At 42.5% G+C, this 25,564-nt stretch overlaps 2 protein-coding genes across 15 annotated transcripts in view; both read right to left on the bottom strand.

Annotated features, from left to right (window-relative positions):
• The window catches only part of LRCH3 (leucine rich repeats and calponin homology domain containing 3), a 64,630-nt gene extending 56,059 nt beyond the window's left edge, over positions 1 to 8,571 (bottom strand). For 7 of the 14 annotated variants that reach the window (XM_035544815.2, XM_035544816.2, XM_035544818.2 and 4 more), the window contains exon 1: positions 8,265 to 8,569. In XM_035544815.2, coding sequence (XP_035400708.1) covers positions 8,265 to 8,550 — 286 coding nt within the window. In that variant the 5' untranslated portion in view covers positions 8,551 to 8,569. Of the gene's footprint in view, positions 1 to 8,264 lie in introns of all 14 variants that reach the window. The other 7 variants (XM_035544823.2, XM_035544825.2, XM_035544827.2 and 4 more) reach the window with 3 other exon arrangements.
• A 649-nt stretch (positions 8,572 to 9,220) lies between these two features.
• FYTTD1 (forty-two-three domain containing 1) lies at positions 9,221 to 24,327 on the bottom strand. Its single transcript, XM_035544813.2, has 9 exons — positions 24,148 to 24,327; positions 21,025 to 21,156; positions 17,867 to 18,012; positions 16,619 to 16,731; positions 14,972 to 15,068; positions 14,041 to 14,102; positions 13,348 to 13,422; positions 12,409 to 12,535; positions 9,221 to 11,287 (listed from the first exon to the last, which is right to left on the bottom strand). Exons 1-9 carry the CDS (start codon positions 24,248 to 24,250, stop codon positions 11,192 to 11,194), a joined length of 951 nt encoding a protein of 316 aa, XP_035400706.1. The 5' UTR covers positions 24,251 to 24,327; the 3' UTR covers positions 9,221 to 11,191.
• Between the last annotated feature and the right edge of the window lie 1,237 nt (positions 24,328 to 25,564).

The following is a 25,564-nucleotide window of genomic DNA, read 5'->3' as shown; positions in this document are numbered from 1 at the left end:
AAACGATCCGTCTGCTGCTTTAGCACAGATGAGTCCCAAAGATAATTTTTTCCCCTACTAAGCAAAAATCCACCTGCCCCTTGGCAGGCCAGCAGAATAAAAGGAAGTAGCAGATCTTTTATGGCCCATAACCACATTCAGTCGTGGCCCTCTACAAAAACATTTATTCCATAGCCGAGCTCAGAGTCAACGCAGTGACAAGCACGTAATTGTGCGGCTCTGATTGTGCTCAATGACTCTTTTACTCCTGGGGAACAGCGCCTATGACACCAGCGCGACGGCTGACAGAAGCCTTTGGCTATGACTGAACCAAGAGGTAATATACATGGCCATAAATAACGGTAACAGTGAATTAAGCAGGCTTAAATTAGGACTTGGCTCATCAGCACCCTAAAATTAATGGTCTCCTTGGATTTCAAAGAAATTTTCTACCAAATGTTACGATGCAGCTTACTCCTCTTTTTCCGCAGTAACAGCCTGGAGAAGAATGGAGATGGTAACGCATGGTGCGTTTGGGGTAGAGAGGAAGGTTCAGAAGGAGAGGAAAGGCTAGGAGGTGGGAGCTGGGCTGAAGCAGATGAACCAAAAGGGCGACAGAAGAGAAAACGGAGACAACAGCACGGTGCTGGGGACACCCGACTCAACCGCACGGAGGAGCCCACCCTGCCCGAGGTCAGTTCCCTCCGGTACCAGGCGCAGAGCCCAAGCTCTGCACGTGCCACCTTGCCTCCACTCCCAAACACCAGCACAGCACAGAGGCCGAGCATCCCACTGCCCAAAGAGCCCCCACGGAAGGAAAACCAGCGGCCGCCCGACTGGCTCAGGAAAGAGACGCGACAGGCATTTGGACAGTGCTCACGAGTCACGCGGATGCCAGCGTGATTCCAACCGATTGCATCTAGATACCCAGCCTCTATCTAGGATCCGGCACCAAAACATAACCTGGAAGAGGCACCAAGACTTCATTTTTAAAAAAAAAAAAAAAAGAAGTCGAACTCTTAGGTAAGACTGGAAACTCAAGCAGACTGAACAGTCTGTAATCAAAGATGCCCATGTAACTAATTTCTTACTTCCTGTGCATTGCTACTGCCCACGGGTCTTTGATTATAACCACACGCTACTTCTCGTTCCTCTTCGAGATTTTTCTGTTCAAGCAGACTTCTTCAGACAAGATGAACTTACTGAACGAGTGCTGATCATAGCAAAGACCTTCTGCAAGAGCCTGTTGTTGAAAAACCATCAGGAACAAAGCAGAGAACTACAGGAAGAAAAAGGGATGGCTTACCCCAAAGCTGATGAATGCTGCTTTGGGAAAATGGATTGCATCCTGGCACTGCCATGTATTTCCTTCACAGCACTAAGCAAATCTTCTAATATATTTTCCAAGGTCTTCAACCACACATTTCCATTGTTCTAGAGGTTGGGCTTGATTTCCAGTACTACCGAGGAGTCACCAAGGCATTGGAAGTTAAGAACCGCATTTTTAAAAGTATATATAAAAACCTGCAACGTCTGGGTCGCCTAAAACCTTCAGACACTAAGTGCTTTGAACTTGGTACCCCAAATCAGCGAATGCTTTCAGGCTTGGTGTAATTCCAAGATTCGTATCTGTAAAATGCAGTAACATGACCTTGCTTCATTTCAGAGATTACATGGAAAAATGGCGTTTGAAGCCTTTTCAACAGTAGGGAGCACTAACCAAAGCCCAAGGCAACAGTAACACAGTCCGGTATTCACAGCTAAATTTCAACAGCATGCAGAATAAAGAGAATGGAATTCACATGGTTAGTTGCACAACAGGAAAAAAAAAAAGAATAGATGCTCACTAATTCTACTGGCCTCTGCACAGAGCAGAACATGGTTAAAAGCCATGGAGTCAACACATGGGCTGCACGGAAAATGGGATTTTTTAGGCATCTCCTCATTTTGGAGTGCTTCGGCTACATTCAGAGAAGACTAGGACTGCAGATATTTTAACTTTCAAATCAATAACATGACCAGCCGGGAAAGAACAAAGGCTCTCCTCTCACTCTAAAGAGACTTCTGTGCTCTGTCATTAAAAGCAGTGGTTTGCAGTGTGCAATCATAAGTGATGCTGAAATAAAGGACTATCGGAACACTTTGGGGGACTTCAAAGGGAAATTAAGGCCCTCTTCTTGCATATATACAGAAGTACTAGTTTATGCAAAACAATCCTATAAAAAAAAGATCAGAGTCCTCTTTAAATATGTATAATCCAGAGAACTAAAGAAATACTTGAACTCCTTTAATACACTGAAAAGTCTAACCTTCAAGACACTTCTAATATGAATGGGTTTTTCCCCCCTCCGCTGTTGGGAGGGGGATATCAGCAGATAAAAGAAAAAAGCACGCTGCTCAGCCCGTGACTTCAGCTAAATACACAACTGCTATTCATCTGAGCTGCTTGGCTAACATCGGAAACCATGCGCTCCAAGCCTGATTAATTATTAAAGGCAGAGAAACCCTTGAATGGAGCATAAACCCTGGAGTTGCAGCCTTTTCGTTGGCTACCGCATCATGTCGCTTTTAACATACGCTGTGTAATTTGCAGCGTTTGTTGTAACTAACTCTTTACTGCTGGTTCTTCCACTAGAGAAGCTAATTATGCCTACTGCAGTCTAAAGCTAAACGCAAACCATCCGTTTAAAATTACTTGCACAGAACGATGTGTTTTGCCAGATGAAAGCAGGAGATTCAAAGCTGTCAGCAATGAAGTTTCAGTGAATGCAACCCAGCTCCGTAAGCCGTGCTGTAAAAGAAGAAATTCCCAGGCCCACTGACTCAAAGGCTCGCATCTTGTTCTACAAAAAATAATTAGCAAATCTGCAACAGGTCAGTGGTAAAGGGTTTCAAAGTGGAGTTACGGTGCGATTCACAGCTGATACCAGTTTACACATCAGCCAAACCGGGCCCTCTCCTTCTCATCACCCCATGCAGTCTTTCCACCCTTCGGTTTGCTGGCACCCCCACACGGGAAGGCACAGCGAGCTGTCCGAGGCTTGATCCAACTGCCGAGGAGTTGCTGGCTCACAGCTTGCAGCCTGGTAAGCACAAACCAGCTTGCTGGAAGGCACCGGGAGCACTGGTGTTGACTGCGCAGCAGGAGATGAAGGCAGAGCTTCCCCTTTTGGCATCGGCAGAGAACTTGGATCACTTTAGGCCGCGTACTTACACCTGACTTCGGGGAGCACTTAACTAACAGAAATTTGCTACCTCGGAGCACAGGTAAGCCACAGGAGAGGGCTGGAGGACACCACAGGAGAAACAAAAACATTCATTCACCTGTTTCCTAAACTCAAATCTGTCCTTCATGAGATTGGAGGAGTCGATGTATTCACCTATCGGTCCCTCTCCATTTTCCTGTTTATGTAGCTATAGTTATATCCAAAGCCAACTAAGATTGAGTATGCAGACAAGCCCTTATAACACAATGTGACTGTGATGGAGGCAGGGAGGTGGAGGACTACTAGAGAAGTAACCAGAAACACACGTAATTCTGAACACCACTTAGGAGGGTTTACTGGTAGTAAAAGTCTGACTGTGAGACTTTTTTTTTTTTTTTAAGGTCAACTCACTAAAATAAAGGAATTCCAAATGTCACGTATTAGTTTTATTGCAACAAGGCTTAGAAACTACAAGCTCAGACTCCACTTTCCCAGCTGCTATAAAACATGAAGCAAAAGGACTGCCTGTGTGCGAGGCTCTGAACATTGCTGCAAGCCTCAGCTCTCCATCCAAACCCACCCCAACACATTCAACAAAACCCATAAGCTACCAGTCAACTTCCCTCACTTTTTTGTTACCTTCTAAATACGGGGAGAAGTGACCTCAGCGTACCAAAGCACGAGTCTAAACTACCCTAATGAAATGCTGAGTTTTAATGCTGCAACTTCAGGGATAATAAACAGCCAACACTGCAAGCTAGTGACAAACCCCTGCTACTCAAATGAAAAACCATCCTGTCCCCCTCCGAGTCATCTTAAAGATCTTAATGAAATTACATTCCTACAGTAACCCAAAGAGTTTTATTCAAACAATTGTTTAATTTTAGCATGGTTTGGACTTTGCTGTTGTGGCTATAAGAACACATGTTTGGGAATTACGGACATTGCTATTGGAGCCACGCTGTACTTTTCACGCTGTTTTACATTTCATCAACTAAATTTCTGGCAGAAATTAAAAATACCGATGAGACCTCTTACTGCAGAACGCTCGTAGTCACTGTAATCCATCTAAAAGCACGCAAGCATTTAGCATACAGAAGTTGTATTGACAGTATGCTCAGCCTTTACTGTTTCTGTGGAGAGCTGCTAAGAAGAAAACTATAAAGATACCTTATTGGCAAAGCCATTCAAGTCATTTAAAATGCAGTAGGAGATAACCTTTTTTTTTTTCCCCCCTTTTCAGAGCCCTTGTTCACTATTAATATATTCCAGAAACAAGATATAGTGCTCAGCACATAGTTATCGTACCAGTCAATTTCCATACAACAGCCATTTTTTAGATTGCAAAAACCCACAGATTCCCATTTTCGCCTTTAAAAATGGAGTCTGAGTGGTTTAGGTAATTACAGCTGTCACGGCGGGTTTGACAAATAATTCCTCTGCTCAATGTATGCTTTAGGCCACTGGGAAAGCTGTCAAATAATGACATCAGAGTCCACATTAGGACTGGCAAAATGCAACTACATTTCCTTTCATATTTAACTCAGATGGTTTATGGCCCTTCCTTTTCCTATTCCCTTCTCGAAAAGGAGAGTGGAACGAACAAACGGATTGTAATTCAACCCAAATTAAACGGAGATAGATAACAGTGGTTAAGTGAAAGAGCGCGAAAGAAAAAGAGAAGCACATCCTTGCTTTGGTAACAAAGAAGTTTGCTCATTCTTCATCATCAATGAGTTTTGCAAGCTTGAGTCACTTCCTAGAATTCCAGGCTGCAAGGATGAGCACGAAGACCAGCTGGCTGCCTTCCCCTCGGTCTTCCCTGCTTCTTACGTGATCTTAATTCCAGTCAAAGTGCAAACCAACCAGGAACTCATTACTACCATGCCTTCATAAGTTACCTGCTCAGTTCTGAAAACAACCTTGGGCACCGATCTTGGTTTCAGATGCTTTCCGTGGGTCTCCAGCATCTGGAGCCAGCTGAGGCTCTGGTATTTCCACTGGCAAGTCTTGTGATTGAGGCAAACAATTAATGAGGAACCTAATTTTCCCACTGATGCTTAACAGAAATATATTAACTACTATATTACTGGGGCCAGGTGATGAGAAGGAGGGGCCGCATGCAACTTAGGTTTTATCAGAGGGCTACAGTTCACCTGAAAATGGTATCTCTGTATAGAAACACCGTAGTGGGAACAAAACAGGCAAGATGACTGTAATGGGGCAGGGGACGTAATGTTCTACACAGTCCACAGCTATCTGAAAGCAGGTACAAGTGGGGAAAAATAAGCTTAAATAAGATTACATAAATTGGGATTTGGTATAGTAAATGCTTCTGCAATTTCCACTAATGTGAAACTACTGGATATTTACCCAGTTAATAACTGGAATTAGGAAACAAACGAGTATGCAAAAAGCAGCTACTGGAGCTTGAGCGCTCGGGTTAGGAGAACTGTCAGCTCTGAGCCCTCGAAAGATCCAAAGAGATGTGCTCTTTACATTGATTTAATACTTAAAAATGTATTTTTTTAAGCTGATTTAGAGATTCTGCCCTTGTTCATCACCAACCTTAAAATCTGCACCGAGCACCCAGCTAACTTGATCCAGCACCTGATCTCTAGCACCCTGTTCCTCCTGCTGAGCTGCTCTGGTGGTTCATCCATGCTAGCACCTTCCAGGCAAGGCCACTGATTCTGCTAAGGCTTAAGGCTATGCTAGCTGCCAGTTTGCTAGCAGCATAGTTACGTTAATGAGGGATGTGATTAACTCCCACCACTTTAAGATGGATGCAGTAACAGTGACATGCAATTATTTTTATTAGTAGAAGAATTGGAATGAGCTATACCAGTATAACGTGATTCACACTAGAGCGGCATCTATTCTGGCACATAAAAGTAAGATTTGCATATACGTTCTTTCATCTTCAGTTTTACAGTTTGGGAGTAATTCCAATGGTTTTTAGGAAACTCCACACATGCATGCTCCATCTGACGTGCTTTGAGTCTCTGCAGCACAGCATGCAAGGAGGCTATTTTAAGTGTTTATAACACTTCATACACATTTGCACATTATTATTTGTGGCTGCTACCATATAATTGGAAGCTTCACGGGAAAGAAATCAGCATGGACGAAGAAGTGCATTAAGTTTGTAGCTGAGCACTCAACTGACTATTGGGGGTCAGAAACACTTGCATGGATTTTTCTCCACTACTAGTCTTAGAACACGTTACACTAAAAAAGGCACGAGATGGAGTTATTTACAGCAGCCTTCAAAACCGAGACTTTAAAGAGAATGTTCCCCCCTTCACTCAATAAGCTTTGCTTCTTCCAAGTTCAGAACAGTCCTAGCTTTTTCTAAGGTTCATTGTGATGATAAACACACAAAAGTGTATGGTATGCACTACCGCTTATTAGAATTTAATGCTTCTTGAACAACTACAATGCAAATGGTCATCACAATAGATGGGAACCTTGGTGGAAACAAGAATTCCCACAAATTGTTTAAGAGTACAGTAAATGAACAGCATTATAAACAAAAAGCCCAAATCTCTCACAAACGTGTATGTTGCATTTACCCACAGATTAGCCCACTACGCATTCACTGTGCAACTGCACTTGTAGAAAATCCTTCAAACAAAAACATTACACTCTAACAGGGAGCATTTTCTGCTTATAGATGTGTTTAAGTAAGACAAAGCACATTTGTCTTGGATTTTTTTCATATTAGTGAGAGATTTTTGCACAAATAGGACATTATATGACAGAGCACGGAGTTGGACAACTTTAAAGGAGGCTCCATTTTGAAATACTTCACTGGCAGGGTATCAACACACTAATAAACATTGTAACTTTCAAAAAGCCATGTTGGGAGTTTATTTTTAAGCTAGAATCTTCAAACAAAAGCACGGCAATGCAACTGACAAAGTTATAAACACACAGCATGAGAAAATCTAAGTCACTGTGTAAGTAAACTAAGCTAAAACCAAACGGCCTGCTGATGCCTCCCAAAAGCATTTCAACCTCAGTTACACAACCAGACAGTTAAAATAAACATAAACTACGTTTTCTGTATATAATGCATTAAGAAAACTACTACATCCTACACAAACCCTCGTTGTTTCTTATCTCTCCATTTAACACGGAGACACGTTAACATATGCCACAGATGTTTACACGTGTTCTTCCTTACAATTGAGGTGCTCACAGGATAAATACACATTCTTAGTCTACTGGGAACGTATTTAGGAAGCAGAGGAGAAAACACAGTCTTATTGCTTACTCTACCTTGTGAAATATGTTTTAAAAATCCTTAATGTATTTCTCCATCCGGAAATAAGGGAAGGAGGACAAAATTCTGTTGAAAGCACCTTGCTTACGGCTGTCAGAAGCGATGATAACAACAGTGTAAGAGCACAAGGAACAGTTGCCTTTAGCTTATGCACACCTGCTGGTTTGCAAAGTGGTTTTCCCCTGTCAACAGGGCAAAATTTTTATAGGGAAAGATATCGAGGACGTGTACACACTCACAAACACAGACACTCGGAGATGCTCACAGACACGCACACCCGACCAAGAACCTGCCCGACTAAAACCCCATCAGTGAGCAGCAGGCACTGCGACAAACCCCATAACTCTTTTTAAAACTCAATCTCCGAGCAGGGGAACACCTCCCCGTTGGAGACGACGAAGCAAGGCACGGCAAAGCAGCCCAGGAGCCCTCCAGGAGGCTGCGGAGGGGCAGAGAGGGAGGGCAGCCCGCCCGGCTCTCCCCGAGGAGCAGAGGAAGGGCGGGGAGGGAAGGCGTGAGGGAGAAGCAGCCCGAGAGCAGAAACACGCCGAGCATCGCCTCAGGAGAGAGAGGGAACGGCCTGCGGGCCGGCCCGGAGCGGGGAAACCCCTCTCTGCGTGCTCCTGAGGAGGGAAAAGAAAACGGGGAGCGGGTGGGGGGATCCCGACTCCTCCGAGCACCCCCTGAGGCAGCTCCCCGCGCAGCGCCCCGACGGCACAGCGAGCCGAGCCCCCAGCCCCCTCAGCCCCGCGGGCAGGGCTGCGGTCCCGGTGCCCGTTCCCGTCCCTCACCGGCCTGGGTGGTGTCGCTGAGGTCGTGGTTGGCGGCGCTGGCCCGCGGGTAGTCGCGGAGCTTCCTGCCGCTCAAGCTGAGCGTGCCGCTGGCCGCCGCTTCTTCCAGAGCTCGGTCCAAGGAACGGCTCCACGAGCCGGGGCCCGCCGGAGGAGGACAGACCGCCGCCGCCGTCGCCACCGCGGCGCCCAGCGGCATCACGGCGGAGCCGCCCTCCGGCGCCGCCAGCCCCGCGGCCGCCATTTCCCCGTCGCCGCCGCTCCGGCTTCGTGCCGCGCTGCGCATGCGCGGAGCGCCCCCCGGCCGGGCAGACCGGACCCATGCGCCGGCCATGACAGACGCGGCGGGGAGTGCGCATGCGCAGCACGCCCCCCGTCCCCTCCCTGCCTGTGAGGGCGATGGCGGGGAGCGGCGTGCCACCGCCACCCCTGTGAACAAAGGCGGGTGCCGGGTCATTTACCGTGCCCAGCACCTCATCAGATAGGCACACGGGCAGTATTTTCTTCCCGAACCCCTTCCACGGCTTACATGCGTCCCTCTGCCAAGCACACTTACTCAGAACCGCGACCGCCGAGGTTTATCAGGGTGTTCGCGCTGATCCTGTGACGCGAGGTTGAGGTTGCAGAGTTCTCGTCAGCAGGACGTGTCACAGCAACGTAGAAACCCGTATTAGATTGTGATATCAGCTGTCAGATTATGATATCAGCTACTACAGTCACACCACACAGAGCTACTGAAATATACATTAACTTTTACAGCACCACTGCAAAAAGTAATTACTTTTCCCAGTACAGGCAACAAATGCAAGCCCTCTTCAAATTAGACTATTTTTTGTTACATTCTTCGGAACATTTAATAATGATTTAATCATTAACAACCCCCTAAGATATAACAGAAAACGCATATAACCAACATATTACTGCCCAAGTGGTTATAACAGGGACAAGACAGCATGAAACCTGTAACTTTTTATTTAAAAAAAAAATTAACAGCTTCAGAATAGATCAAATGTAATAACTTCTCCAAAAAATACCAAAAGGTACAGTGTAAAGCATCTTCTCATTAAATACAAACTAGCATTTTTTTTTTGATGCATTGCATCAATGTTTTGCATCTATGTTGATGCAAAAGAGTTTTTTTTTGTTGCATCCTGGCACATGGAAAATGTATACACTGAAACAGAATGACTGACACCACATTATCTACTCAAATTCTAACAGTGGGACATCTTTTATTTTTCAAAAAAAGCCTACTAGTAATTAAGAAAAAACACCTTAACACTGTTATGCTTAGTTCATTTCTGCTAAGGTATATTTGTCAACATTAAAAACAAGGGTTTAAGTTCTATATAGCATCAAGGATGCATTCGGACTTTAAAATTGCTGTATGAATGAAAGCCCTTCTACAGTCAATGCTCTTCAAACATTGAAGTCCCCAGTAAACGCTAGTTAACTTGGAATTTGAGATAAAAATGCAAGGAAACCGGTTCTGTAAGAAGTCCAATGTAAACTCTTCAAGAAAAATAAAACGAAGTAAAACCACTTCAAACACCATGAACATTTGTGGATGCAGCAACCAGCCAGTCTTTTACGTGGCTGTACCTAAACTCCATTGCTACAGAACAGGGTTAAACTCATCAGTTCCTGGGCTGGAAGTAGTTTTAACTGTATGTTATTCCTGAACAGGTGCCTCACTTTTAGGAATCATAAATTAATATTGAGGATGCCCCAGTCCTTACCATCCTGCAGATTCGGATACACAAAGCTATGCCTGCAGCAAGTGACTACCTGCTCCTGCTCAATGCCTTACACACGCTGGTAGACTGAGGGCTTTCTTCCAGTGACATTCCCCAGTTTCAGCCAATCTCAAGACACCTGACAAAGTTTGATCAACTTCACATTTTACCTCTCTTTGGTATATACCAGCAAGTGCCGTCAGATTGCATGCCTCTGGCCATTTGTATGAGCCACAGAAAACCCTCTGGGTCAAGGTTTGCAAGATGAAAATCTTGTGTCTGGGAATGTAAGGAACTCTACCATGCCACTGACTTTCTTGTGAACTGTTACATTTATTCCTATGAAGTTATCCAAAAATTTGAAGTTATTGCATTAAGTTTGAGAAAAAAAAACTTACAAAAAGAAAGAGTAAGCAAAAGTTTAAGAAAAATAGGAGATGTATAAACTCCATTTGCAGAGGATGCTAATGAACTTGAGATATTTGTAATATAAGTTACTCTCATACTGCCTGTGCAGTACTCCTCCAATATTGTCTGGACCACTTTTAAGGATAAGAGTAGAATAGTCTCCATCCCAATTACATATTATGGGTCTCAGCTAACAGCTTTATTTGTGAAATAGAGAATGCAAAACATTTAGTCTTCAAGAAAGGAAAAAAAAAGAACTTCAAAAGCACAAAGAAGTACAACCAATGCTCCCATGAAAAATGCTGCTACATCACTACTAAAGTATTCACGGACTGAGGCTCTGTGCCAAACTGCAGTCCAGAGGAAAGTTCATAGGCAGTCCCTAACATCCTAAAGTGGGATTTGTAATGATACACTGACACAATCTTTACTATAGCAGGGGGTCAAAGAACAGATACCGAGTACTTCTAAACAGAAAGAAAAACCTTTTAACTTCATGTTTAAATATTGGTTGCAAGATGAACCAAAATCGGTGTTTGTTAACAGCTGGGCAACAGAATCTTTTCCAACCAGGTGATGGTGCTACTCCAGTAGATTAGTTTCCCAGTTTTCCCCCTCTCAGGGCAAAATGTCTTTTACTGCTCAAAGTAAAAGTAATAAAGACAGTGCCACCATCTTAGCAAGAAGTCTGGAGAATTTCAGGGACGTACGCCATATTCTTCTGCCCACTTTCATCTCACTTTCTTAAGTAGGTGGGATCAGCGCTCAAGTCCATTCGACAGGTTAGCCCACGGTTACAAAACGGCTTCCTTTGTTCTGAGACAGCGCTGTTCTTTGCTCCTTCAGGATCCCAAAACGTTCGTTCAGTGTCATCCCTGTCTGAAAAATAAAATAATTTCATAAACTTAAAAGACGTTAGGTTAATTTAGTCAAAGTAATAAATACAAGAATATTTTTTTCCTCCTTTGGTTTCATCACTTGACCTCCTAACTCAAATTCCTAAAACAAAAAAAGGTTTGATTTGGTTTAGCCCTTTCCTGCACCATTTAAAAAATCAAGAGCTGCTACTTCTTCAAATTCATTAAGAATACATGGTACACAATGTCAAGACTGACAGCCTACTCAGAAAACTGTAAAAAAGTTAAACTAAGGACAGACAGACTGAAAAGGGAACTTTTACTACACGTATTTCCCCACAGAGATTCTATGCAACTTCAACAACTACAGCTGTTTAACCACTATAATGCAGTTTGTTTTCCAGTTCATCCAGTTGAGGCTGCATACTGGATTCTAGTCCAAAAGTTCAAATATTTTTTCCAATATTATAGTAGACTATTTTTGACATACTGCTTGTTCATTAAAGGAACAAATCCAGACCAATGCCCTGACCCTATTCAGTTTTCTGCAGATGGCAGCAAGGAGCTGATTATAAGAACAGCCTCATCTTGTGGTCAAATTCTCCGGCATCTGTCAGCCTGTAAGAATTTCATCAATGACAGCACTAAGATTTCTGCATCCGATCACTCATCTTCATTAAACTTTGGAAAAATATTAATCATTCAAGTGGTTGCGTCATCACACTGATCACATCTGATTTTCTCACCCCACCTTTTTTTTTTTTTTTTTTAAACGCTAGATGCATAGCAAAAGTTGCCCTATAAAATCAGGTTACACCACCAAATGACGCTTGTTCCTGAATTACGCACACTTGCTGATTCAAGCACAGCAGGAACACCAGAAAGCTTTTAGAAACATTCAGCATTTTAAATCCTATTTAAAGCACGTGGGTATTCAAGATGTAAACTAGCGGAACAGGAACAGTGAGTTCAGGTACTTGCTTGAAGTTACACAGCAAGTTAGTGGAAGAACTAGAAGTGGAAATGAAGTCGTCGCCAGTTCCCCCTTTTTTCACTAGCGAATCTAGGAGAAAAGTGCCTGGCTCACCAGATTTTATCTGTCTTAAAACTACTTCCACAGTCAAAGAATGAAACTACATTTACCTGTTTTCCAACACTATTAATATCAAACTGCAACGGAACCCCTTTGGGAATCTTCTTCTCTTCAGATTGGTCCCTTTTCATCAGAAATGGGGGCACAGGAGTACGAGTTAATCGCAATTTCTGGGAACTGTGAAAGAAGAACATTAGACAGGACACCGTGAATACATGTTTTATGCAATGAAGCCTTACTGCTGATAGAAATATGAATTTTTCATCATGCCATTTGATTAGGCCAGCTGACTAGCTGGAGGGCTCAAATTCAAGGAGGTTAAAGTGAAGCAGAACTATAAAAGTGTAGGATTTGTTACTGTTATTAGACAGCAAGTGTCCCAAAAGGAAGCAATTTTTTTTTTTTTACCGACAAACCCATTATTCACGGTTAATTATTCTTGTAAATACATAAAATAAAAACTGGTATAGTTTTCCCTGCAGATAAAATGTTAATAATGGAAAAAGCTACTCAACAGATTTTTAAAATAAAACACCTCATGAATCAACACTGCCTTCAATTTCATGAAGACAAATACAGCAATGCTTTCTTTAAGCACAGTTCCAGCAGCATCATTACTGATCAGGCAGAAACTATTACCATCACTCATCAACTAGATGCTAAATTCATTTTTATTCAGATCAGGAAGGAAAACAGCTGTAATACAGCCTGAATTGGAATGGGCAGACAAGGTGAAGATCTGCCAGCCCACCACTCTTCGACTCTACCCAGCAGATCAAGCTCCTGATCAGAAGATGTCTCGTTAAACTCAGCTGTGGTATTACTAACACACAGCTCAGAAATACTCATAAACGGGACAGATTTAGAAGTCTTCAGAAGAAGCTGTCACGTGAAGTCACATGAAAGACTATCCAAAAGGAACTTGCTAAATGGCTCAGGAACAGCGACTTCATTTACGTTAACATTTCAGAACTATTTCTCAAACTCACAGTGGGGATAGGATTGCTCCTGGGTTGTCGATGGACACAGTCAGAATCCCTCCACTTGTGGTAGAAGTTCGCCATCTAGTTTGAAAACACAGAAATCACAAAAATATTGCTGAAATTTCAGTCAGAATATCTTCAAATGTGTGTCCAGAACTCAGGCTAATAAGGAACGTGCAAGTTTTCAAAATATAGGCCAATACAAAGATCACATGCAGCCAAATTTACTCAGCCTGCTTTGTTACCAACAACATGATACAAGATGAATATGAAGGGTGAGAGTGGAGGGTGTCCATCTTGTGTCCTGCCTTGCATATTTCCAAACTCCTTCATAGGCTCTATATTTGTATCAAATAAAATGGAAATTGCATCAAGAGCTTAGGAGACCACTGACATTTGAGTTTTTCTTCTCATCTGTGCAGTATTCATGAGACTAGTCTGTTCCTCTGAAGTTACCACCTTCCCCCTCCTTCCTGCAAGTGTCTTATTGCAAATAAACTCCTCCTAGTTAAATTGAGAAATAATTTAGAAAACAACTGAGAAAAATAGGGGGAGGATCGCTGTCACTCAGTTGAGATATCTATAGGGGAACGAAAAAAAGCATTCTATTACCATAGCTAGGAGCAGAAGCCAGAATTAAACGGGGAACAGCAGTACAAACAAGTAACTACACTCAAGTTTTCCAAGTGAAATACTTACTGACGAGTTCTCTTTACTGTCTGGTTATCAAGATCTTCTGTTGTCTGCACTTGGGCCTGCACCTGAAAGCACATCAATACAGACACTGGATTTGCACACTGCTTCAACTCCCATTGTAGAAGCTGGAAATACAGCAGTTCAAAAATAGAAGTTTAAAGCTGTTTACGCACTGTGCACAAACTGGGCTGTACTTTCAGAGGGACATGAAATAACTATCCTATTAACTTTGTAAGGCATTGGAAGAAAATTACTCTAAGAACCTAAAATGTTTTAAGCATTGTCAATAAAGTAACTTAACCAATAAAGAGATGAAAACATCTTGGAGAACTTCAGCAAACAGTATCAAGATGCACCAAAGCGTTACCAGGCCAGCAAGAAAAGCCATGGCTGTAGTTCTGTAATTCCTGTGGATGGAAAACAGTAACTACCTAGAGTCAAAATAACAGCAGATGTAGAATAAAGGCATGAATGAAACCTGAGAACACCATTCACTGTATATCCCTTTTTTTTTTTTAATCTTACTCAAAATAACTAAAACACCCTCTTTGAATACAAATAAGATGGACATATTCAGATTCTGAAACACGTTATTGCTCTATCATTTACCTGAAGGCAGCTGTTGAAAGCTGTGCATTGCTTTCTAACATTTACTTTTGAGAGGAAGAAGTAATAGCTTAAGGCTATCCTCAAATACTCAGCCAAGTTCCATGCCCTTCAGAACAGTCGAGCTATGCTGAAATAGGAAGCAAGACTCAATAGGTTACAATAACTGAAGGGAACAAGTACATGTCTCCAGAAGAACATGTGCCTATTTTCCAGTCTACTTGAAGTTTCTACTTAGATCTGATGATCAAAGGTGATTATTTAATTTCAATGTTATGGGTTAGCTCAAAATCTGTGGCACAACTTTGTTTTCAGCAATGTTTATTACCTTCAAGCCTCTTCGAAACAAGAAAGTTGCTTGACGAGTGTCCTTCTGTTGATTTAGTTTGTTTCCAATTCTGGCAAAAGCGGACTGCATGTTATTCCTATAATATTTAGAAAATATAGTCAAAGGCTCCATAGATAACATTTAAGAGAGACCACTATGAAGGTCAGGAAACTGCCCAACGCATCACTAAGGACATCTGCAAAGCTGCCTCTTTGAGGCATAAAATTTCAGCTGCAATAAGCTTCTCACCAACTAGGAAAAAAACATGTTATTTAAAAATGGAGACATTTTTAGGACTAGAGATTATAGATCCATAGAATCGTTTAGGTTTGAAGAGACCTCTAAGATCATCAAGTCCAACTATCCACCTAACACTACACGTCCACTGGTGAACCATTTCCCTAAGCGCCACATCCACACACCTCTTAAACACTTCCAGGGATGGTGACTCCACCACCTCCCTGAGCAGCCTGTTTCAATACCTTACCACCCTTCCTGTGAAGAAACACTTCCTGACAGCCAGTCTAAACTTCCGCTGGCAGAACTTGCTCCTGTCACCTCATGTCCTATCACTTGAGAAAAGAGACTGACACCCTCCTTGCTTCAACCTCCTTTCAGGTAGTTATAGAGAGCGATGACATCTCCCCTCAGCCTCCTTTTCTCCACCCTAAACAGCCCAGGTTCCCTCAGCCGCTCCTCACGTCTTGTTTTCTCACCCCTTCACCAGCTTTGTTGCTCTTCTCTGCACACACCTGAGCAACTCAATGCTTTTCTTGTAGTGATGGGCCCAAAACCGAACTCAGTACTTGAAGTGTGTTGTTGGGTACAGAGGGACAATCACTTCGATAGTCCTGCTAGCCACGCTATTTCTGGTGCAGGCCAGGACGCCACTGGCCTTTTGACCACCTGGACATGTTGCCAGCTCATATTCAGCTGCCTGTTGGCCAGCACCCCCAGGTCCTTCTTTGCCAGGCAACTTTCCAGCCACTCTCTTCAAAGTCTATACTGCTGCACGGGGCTGTTATGACCCAAGTGCAGCACCTGGCATTAGGACTCCTATGTCACAGGTTAATAATTCTGCTTTTTTACTTTAATATCCTCCAGGACTTTATATTAGATAAAAAGAGCAGTATTGGTAACTGTAAACAAGCTGTGTTTACAGTTTCCACACGAGCCACACAGTGAAAATTTCCATCACAAACCCGAGTTCAGCTGCAGTTTGTAACTGATACAGATCAATTGTGGCACAGATAAAATATGCAATACCTTCCAAGAAACTGAAGATGGCACCAGCTTCCACAAAGACATTTTATTTAGAAAATTCACTAAACCACGGTTGTCACTTTGAAGCTATGGAAATCCATGTAGGCCATTTTCATGTAGGTTGCCTACGATTTAAATGAAGGCAGAATACCAGATGCTCACAAATGCAGGTACTTCCCAAGTGTTCTACGCAGCAATAACTTTCTGTCTTTGTATCGAGACCATGTTCAGCTTCAGATCTACTAAACTTCATACACATGACAGTCTTGATAGTACCACGACTGCCAGTACCTACCCTTTTCCCTCGGACACAGTTCTGTCAGAAACAAGACTCATCATGGAAAGTTATCAAGAAGAGCTCAGAAAGCAGACATGGCATTTTACCTTCTGTTTAGTGGAGCAGGCCTCCTGAGGACTGGAATTTGTTTTCTCTGCATATCAGATTGTCTCTGCAAATTTGTTTTCTTTTTCAAAACTGGATAATTCCGCTGTGTGTTCTTAAAAATGAGAAAATAAATAAATGCAATATATATGTATAATATATACATAAAAACACACACTAAATTGAATTAGGAACAACACAACTATAACCTGAACGTACACTTATTACTGAGTCCTTTCCTATCTCTAAAAAGGAAAGTATTTCATGAGTCAGTTGTTAAACTGAAACAGGTATATATTAGAATTGCCATTTAAAAACATCTGTATTTCTCTCCTGTGTATTGTAACTGTATGCGCTTCTGCTGTTCCAAGCTTTGTCAGGTTTCCTGGAAACTGAGATTTTTCCTTCAGTTTTTGTTTACAAGCTTCTTACAGAACACATTTCGCTTTGCCCATCTTTCACAGTTCACTGTAATTTGAGAAATACCGTCTATACTGTTATGAATCATATGTTCCCCTCATTACCAGGCCAAAAAAAGCACAGCTTAGCAGTTACTTTTTGATTATTTCACCTCCCTATATATAACTGACAATGCCTCCTCCACACACCTTTAAAATTGCTCTTCTTCACAAATCCAAAAGCAATCCCTGTTCTACAATATCAGACTAGATGGAGCAGGCAGGAATGCACTGGAGGAATGCAGAAGAGGGAGGCTACTGACAGAGGTATTTGCAAAACTTCTTTTGTAATAGGCCCATGTTTAACACCTGCATGTGTGTTGAATCACTGGTTTGTAGCAAAGCAACACAGATGACAAGAAATCCTAATAAGTGAGCTTTTCTTGTAAAAATACCATAAATACTCACACACTCTCACAGAACATACTTCTGCGCTTCAATCTTCATGGCTTGCTTTGCTTTGCATGGCTTTTGCTTTTTCCCCCCCCCCTTTTTTTTTTTGCTTTTTTTTTTTTTTTTTTTTTGCTTTGCATGGCTTTTGCTTGTTCAAAACCTTTCGAACCTAGTCACTATCCATCCCTCTCAAAACAAAAAACCACTCAGCCAACACACCCGCAATTTCACAGAAGGTTGTACCAGGTGTCTGCACGCTACAGAACCAGCACACTGGAATATATTTCAGTAGCAGTAGTCTGAAGCCACTGTGTTCCATTTCTAATGGGTTGTTTTAGCAAAGTCAGGGTTACACCTAATGCAGACAATTACATGAACCACTGGAATTGCATTAATTACCTTCTCACTAAGCGGCTGTCTGTTCAGAGGACTAATTCCTTTGCGTGAACCCATTGCTTTCTTGGCTGCCAAGCCTGTTTTAACTCCGTAAGAACGCTTCTTCCCTGCTATCTTCTTTCTGTGTCCCAAACGATTTTTACCGTAACCTGCAAAAAAAAAAATTTGAAGAGTTCAACAATTCTTACTGAAATACAAAGTTTATTGTGTTAAAATGCTATGCAAGCAACGCAGCTTATTTGGCTGCACACTTCTAGCCTTAGAGTAGAAAATATCACTACGCTTGAAGACAGTTTGGTCATTCAGTTATTTTATTAAGTCTGGCTCTACAGCTAGCACAACAATAATCACCTTCTCATACAGGTCACAATTTTGCTTTCCTTCACTGAATTAATTAATGTTGAAAACTTGTTATTTGACATGTCTGCAGGGACAACTTAAGAGTCCTTCTGGCATAGGAAACTACCAAATACACCGAAATGGACCTTCATCAAGTACTGAGTAACACAAAATCAAACCAAATAATTCAGGTCCCCAGCAATTCAGCACACTTCAAATTACCAACTTAATAAAGAAAAAAAAAAAGAGAAAAAAAGCAACTTCAAAGCTTATTATGTACATCAGTGGTTCCCAAGACATAACTTAAGAAAAAAATGAATATAGCAAGTGGCCCACAAAACCATATTAAACAGTATATGAATTAGATCACATTTAAAGTGTTTTCAATTAGAAGCCTGCATGGCAGTCTACACAAGACTGAGAAATGACAGCTGTCTTTGGATATAAAAGGCTTGCAAGTCTGAGGTCTGTAGTATAAACATCTCAAGTCTCCGGTTACAAGGGTTTGGTTAACCCTGTCTGGAGCCATTTAGCTTCACGTTACGTAAACATACCATGCTTCGGTTTTATCCCCAAGTTAGCATCCCCTCTAGAACCTCAGACTGCAAGATAAATTTAAGACTGAGAAGTCAGCTCTGCAGAAACAGACACATCTAAGTCCTGACATACGTGACTTCGTAGCACTGATGACAGATCTGTGCTTCCTCATGAGACCCGATCATGAGGCAAGCTGTGGATCAGAACCTAGCTTGGATTAATCTGCTGTTGAGAAACTGCTATGTAACCACACTGTGTAGACAGTTAACAAATGCTCTTCCCCGTTAAAAGAAAAGCTGAAAAACAGAGTTATTTAGGCTGGAAGGGACCTCACAAGCTCTCTGGACCAAGCTCTGCTCAATGAAATGACAACTTCAAAGTCAGCTCAGGCTGCCCAGGGTTTTGTGCAGTTGCATTCTGTGTATCACCAAGGACAACTTTTATTCAAATGGACAATGATCTCTCTGCTTCTCCCCACAAAAGCTGAGAAAGTCCCAGCTCGAGTTCCTTGCTTCCTTTCAGAGAGTTTGGCAGCAACTTCTAAAAGCAGAGGGAATTGAATGCTCATCATTTGTGGTTTCTGTAGCTGTCCACACACAAGAGAGGATTTGCCACTTATCAGAATAACTTCAATGGCCATGGAGTAGCAGTAAATCTACTGGTTGTAAGTAAGTAATAACTAAAATCCTCAGAAGAACTATTTAATGATACCTTCTGCTCAAAAACAATACAGATAAGGGGTGCTTCAATGGGAGGAAACGTATGGAAGGAAATGTATGGACCCGTCTCGAATGGAGCAGTTAAAGCTATTCACATTGTTTCAACAAATCATGAAGCTAGCAATTCTGGGAAAAAAAAGTTTGCCTTTTTTCCCCTAGAACAAGGGCAGACAAGGGAGGAAAGTTCCAAGAGTTCAAAGTCACTGCCAAGACAGTTGTATTACAGATTTTGTATTTGAAGCTCAAGTTCTTCCTAAAATTCTAAATTGTAATACTTGCTTCTTTTGTGCCCTTCGGGTCACAAACAGCCGCATTGGAGAACTGTGGTTGTAAATAGAAGCCTACACTTGACAATCTACCACTTACATTCACTTACTCTCTCACCTCCACAAATAGTCTTACACTTAGCTGACTGACATAAAACATTCTCCTGTACTGTCAACAATTTACCAAAGATGCACAAATTAATTAACACTGTTACGTTGGCCTGTCTAAAAAGCAAAACAACTCTGAGTTGCGTGACATTTCATTGATCTCCAAAAGACATTTGGGTCTAAGAACACAAAAACTACTGCTACAACAAATATTAAGCAGTGACAAAGAAAACATGGGGATTACTGTGAATACACCAGACAGATGTGCATTTGTTTTAAACGAATGCTACTTAACAAGAAATTGTGTATACTAAACATTTAGTTAGCTGAGGTGGTAAACGTTCTGTATGGACAGTATCAACCAGTGCTAAAATGGTACTTTTCAAAATTAAACGTAAGCAAAAACAGTTTTTATTTCTAGCAGGTGCTCTTCATGTACCAGACTAATACCTGGGAATCATCTAAAAATGACTCCTACTTATTGAAAAATCTGACAGCTACTCAGGAAATCTGCAGTAAAGGTGTTACTGTGTACTTTTCCCCTCTTCACTCCCTGCCTACGTGATTTTTTTCCCCAACTGCTGTACTCCACTGTAAAAGCACACACTTAAGAAGGCTGACGTGGTACTTCCTTTGCAACCCAAAGTCTTAACAAGAAAAGCCAACTCAGACACCCTGCACTATCCATCTGTATGTCCCAGAGGCAGCGCTACAGACTGCAGTAACAGCTATTTTTGGGAAGCCTACTAGGAGAACTCTACCTAGCATATATAAATCTACTGGCTCTTTTTCACAAAGCTCCAAAGTTTGGCAAGGCCTGCACATTTCCTAATATACGAGTTTTGGCATGAACACTCTCCATCCATCTCTGAGGGACCAAGTACTAACACAATTTCCAATACTGAAAGAAAATGGAAAAAAGAAATCAGAAAGAAAGGCAATCCTTCCTTGCATCAAGAGAGTCCACGAAGTACCTAAGCTCCCTGTTGGCCAGACATCTCAATGTTGTTCTCATACTGAAGCAGGAAAAAAACACAAACGTAAACACATCACAAAAAGCTGTATTACAATCAAAACTGTATAACTCTATTTGAAAAACACCCAAATTGACTGCGTCAATCCGTACATTTTCAGGAGCTTACATTTCAGCTCAAAAAAATTTCACAGTCCACATCGTATTTGATATACCCACCCTTCTGTTGTTGGATTCCCCACTTGGAGCCTGGTGTCCTGAACTGCCGAGTTCGATTCTGATGAAGCCCTCTTTTCATTTTGGGGGAATATTGCTTTCTCTCTTCTTTCTTGTTCAGCTTAATTATATCATCTGTAAGAAGGAAAAAAAAAAAGATTTGACATATTGCAGACATATTCTAGTTCTAAAGAAAAGAAACCACAGCTGCTTAGAGTTACGTGAAACAGACCAGTTAATCTTGAGAAACCAGCACAGACAAGTTGAGGTCCCATTAATATCTCCATAAAGCATCCAGTCCTGATTAGTCTTACAGTCCTTATTTGATAATATAATGTCCTAGAAAAAAGGAGCTGTTGCACACATTCAGAACATCCAAGACACTTGAAAGATCATTACATTTAAAAAACAAATAATCTGTTAGTTTTCGTAAGCCATTGAAGAAAAGGTAATCCCATCTCACTCTCACACCTTCCAGGCTACAGAAAAAATGTTAGTTCAAGCCTTAACTCTTTCATCCTATGTTACTCAATGAAATCAGGCAGAGGAACTCAGGCTATCAGTTATCTTTATAAGTTCACTGAGGTTCAGACGACAGGAAAAAGCAAGCAAGACTTCTCTCCCCAAGTACCTGCAATCCTAAGCAATCATCTTATCTATTGTCGTAGGGAACAATGTTGAACAAATTATTACTGGGTTTAAGAATATGTCTAAGATTATAAACTGATAAATTCATGAAAAGCAAACAGGTTTGTCAATAGCAAACCATGCCACACCAGCTTGATTTCATCCACTGATCAGGGCGCTGACTCAGGAGATAAGTGTAAAGTAACAGCTGTGGTATGCCTTCACTTGACTGTTCGCTTGTCTACAAAAACACCATAAAAGAAGATGTCGAATTATACTTTACTGCATCTCAATCGTGGGAGCACAACTGACACAAACATCATATTCCAGAGAGCTACCACAAACATGGACATCCCTTTCTGAGTCAGGTAGAGAAGGGAGCAGGGTTGCTGTATTTAACCAAGTTCAAATGGACTTAGATGGGGTAGAAAAGAGAAAACAGCCAATAGAAAAAAAATCACAAAATTTTGTTAGCAAATGCTTTGTATCCTACTGAAGTAAAGAGAAAATCAGCCTACTTTGCTGCAAAAATGAATGAGTATTTGGAAAAAAAAATCCATTAGGTAAAGGACTGCTGATACAGGTCACTCGGGTTTCGATTGCTATAGAAACTTCTTTACCAAAGAGCTCGTCCCTAGAGAAAAGATTCCTGAACAAACCTTTCTGTATGACAACGGAAACCAGAGCCACTTCAAAATGGTATCCAGCTCAAAAATAGCTCAAAATATCACTGACAAATGCAGTACTCAACTGGAAGCATTGCTCAAGCTTAGTACCAGCAATAAACTGGTGCTGAGCAAAAGATAAACCCCCAACCTTGGATCTACAGGGTCTTGAAGAGCTGACCCTGGAGCTCTTCAAGAAAGACGCAGAAGTTAGTAGCATGGTTTAGTGCTGGACTTGTCAGTGCGAGGTTAAAGGTTGGACTAGATGATCTTAGAGGTCTTTTCCAACCTGAATGATTCTATGACTCTGTGTACTTCTGCATAAGGGGTACCTCCACCCCAATGTCCCTGTGATGCTAACTACCAGGTTCAGAGAACATTGATCCTTGTTTCACAGTTCATCTGCTCCATCTCAGATCCCATTTTGGCAAAACAGACAGCTGTTGATGCACACAGGCTTGCAAGTTTTTGAAACAAAAGGACTAAAGTTTCAGCGATTCTCTTATTTGGGGAAACAAAGGTTATCTTTATAATTTACCATTATGCTTCAGGTCTTAACTAAGGAGTGTGTTCTCCTACCTTGTCTGCGATCAGAGATTAAAATTACACCTGGAACAGCAGAATGATTTAGGAATATTATCAAACTGAAGGCTTAGCCTCAGATGAGTTACATACACTAGCAATAAAAATAGGTTTAATCCTTATTAGTACGTCAAAATACTCAACACTAAGATCTAGATCCTAAGATTTCCTAGTTTAGCATCATGACAATTTTTTGATACATTGACAGATGTGGGACTGAACCTTATCTTCGTTTACAGCAGGCCATAAAACTATGACTTAGGGACAGTAGGTGGGGACGAAACTGTTCTCATGCAAGTTTCCCCTGCAATTAAACAAGCTAAGGGACACACCCACCCTCTACAGATTCTTAACCAAAACGCCACCATGACACCCCAACAGTTCTTCACCATTTGTTATTGGGCAATGCCCAGAATATGTAGCAGTGGCAAATTCAGAAGTTAATTTGGCCAAATAAGAAAATATTCAACTTTATGAAAATAAGCTAGTCGCTGAGAATCAATGACCTTATTCTTAGTAACCTTGGAAACAAAGACTCAGTATGCTAGTCTATAAATAAAAATAGATTTATTGGAATGCTGTAATGGGACTTGACATTCAGAAACACTCTAAACATCGTTTTACATGTCATCACCAGAACAAAGAACTCCACTGGATCCTCTACAAAGGGAAAAAATGTACATATCCTCTTATTTTAAGGTGATCCACAAAAGCCAAGTCTACCGTAGCCTTCCAATTCAAGCCATGATTTCACTGTTTCAAGAGAACCTCCTGGCGGTACCAATCCACCATGCTTTCGCAGCAAAACAGAGCAGTCTCGGAGCCACAACACCAGGTTTTTGCTGCTGGGGTTTTTCTGAACAAACCCTGACTGGAAGACGTACTCCAGGCATCCACCAAACGTTCCGCCAACTACCAAGCAGGCTCAGCGCCGAGGATCAGAGCAGAATTAGTTTGGAAATATATAATGATGAGGGGTGCCAGGTTGCGGGCCCCACCTGAGGGGCAGCCAGGCCCGCAGGCCTGAAGCGGCCCTGCACCTTCCTGACAGGCTTGGAAGGCAGGAGAAGGGAGGTAGTACAGAAGAAGGGAAGCAGGTCTCTGCCGTGCCCCGGACACCCCCCTACCACCCCGCGGACCCACCTCAGGCCTCCGGGCTCGTCCCCAACCGATAACGGCATCCCCCCCCGCCCCCCAGCCGTTGGCTCGCTCCGCACCCCCTTTGGCTCAACCCTACGCCCCCCCAGCTCACCCAGGGACATGTCAATCTTCTCCAGGCTGTCGCTGCTCCCGCTCCGGGCCCCCGCAGCGGCCGAGGAGGCCGAAAGCGGCGCCGCAGCCCCGAACCCGCTCATGGCCGCCCTCGCTCCGCCGCCTCCCCTCAGCCGCCCCGAACCGACGGCGGGCGGGCCTCGCGCATGCGCACTGCGCATGCGCAGCAGCCCTCCCCTCGGCCAGCGCCCCCCCGCCCCCAAAATGGCCGGCGGCGCGTGCGCAGCGAGCGCCCCTCAGGCCGCGGGCCTGGTGTCAGGGCTGCGGGTGGCTGTGGGGCAAGGAACAGGGGTCCGAGCCCAAAGTAGCACGTTGGGATTGGAATTGTCGTTTAAAAATAAAAGTATGGCGACTGATATTTTGTTTTCTTTGGATTCTTGTCAAAGTCACTTTCTGCAGCTTTTTGTCAGTCACGATTCTGAAGTTCAGGATGATTAATAGGAAGAATTTGTTTTTCTTCAATAAGGAATCTAGCAAAGCATTTTTTTCCGTATATTTCCGTTCTGTCGAGGTGTGTGTATTGTTGATGGGTCAACAGTACATGCATACCTAGTAGCCAGCTGACTGCTGCTAAATGAGGTGTAACAGGGCTGGCTACCTCTTTTTCATAGAATCATTAAGGTTGGAAAAGACCTCCAAGATCATCTGGTGCAACCATCACCCTACTGCCAATGTTACCCACTAAACCATGTCCCTAAGCACCTAACCTTTCCTTAAACACCTCCAGAGACTGACTCACCACTTCCCTGGGCAACCCAACTCGGTGAAGGAAATTTTTTTCCTTCATCTGGCACTCTCTTCATCAAACTTTAGGGATTGTAATTATCGTTGAAATCTCTACATCATCTTGCTTATTGTTGGTTGAAATTGGTCAGTGAGTTCTAGAGATACTAAAGGAAGGAACAGATGGGCAGACAACATGGTCATATAGGCTGGACTTCCTTCAGAAAACAGTTGATAAATACTGAAAGGAAAAATCCGTATCAGTTTCCCCTGTTCACAATGGGCATCTTGTGTTATTGTCCACGTCTCCCTGCATTTTCTCTGGGATTTGTGTTGAAGCTGCCATTCAAAATTTGATTGCCCCATGCCCTTGACCTGCAGCAGGCTTTGCAATGTGACCAGAGGATAACTGTTGTTTTAGGGTTTGACTGACTGCATGCAGACTCCAGGCACTATATTGCAAACACCCTTGGGCAGGAATAAATATTTCCACAGACACAACCTTCCCCTTACAGTGTGAATACTCCCACATTTCATTAACTGCCTGCATACAACATATGCTCGTTTGCTACAACAAATTTTCCCTAGCAAATACCTCTCTGCCAAATGCAATATCCAAAGTACCCAGCGCACAACTAAATCCTCGTGTATGTAATCCCTGGCACAGTTTTATC

Source organism: Cygnus atratus, chromosome 9 (assembly GCF_013377495.2).
Source record: "Cygnus atratus isolate AKBS03 ecotype Queensland, Australia chromosome 9, CAtr_DNAZoo_HiC_assembly, whole genome shotgun sequence".
NCBI classification, from domain to species: Eukaryota; Metazoa; Chordata; class Aves; order Anseriformes; family Anatidae; genus Cygnus; species Cygnus atratus.
Note: the sequence above shows the minus strand (reverse complement) of the source record. Positions and strands in the feature narration are given on the sequence as shown.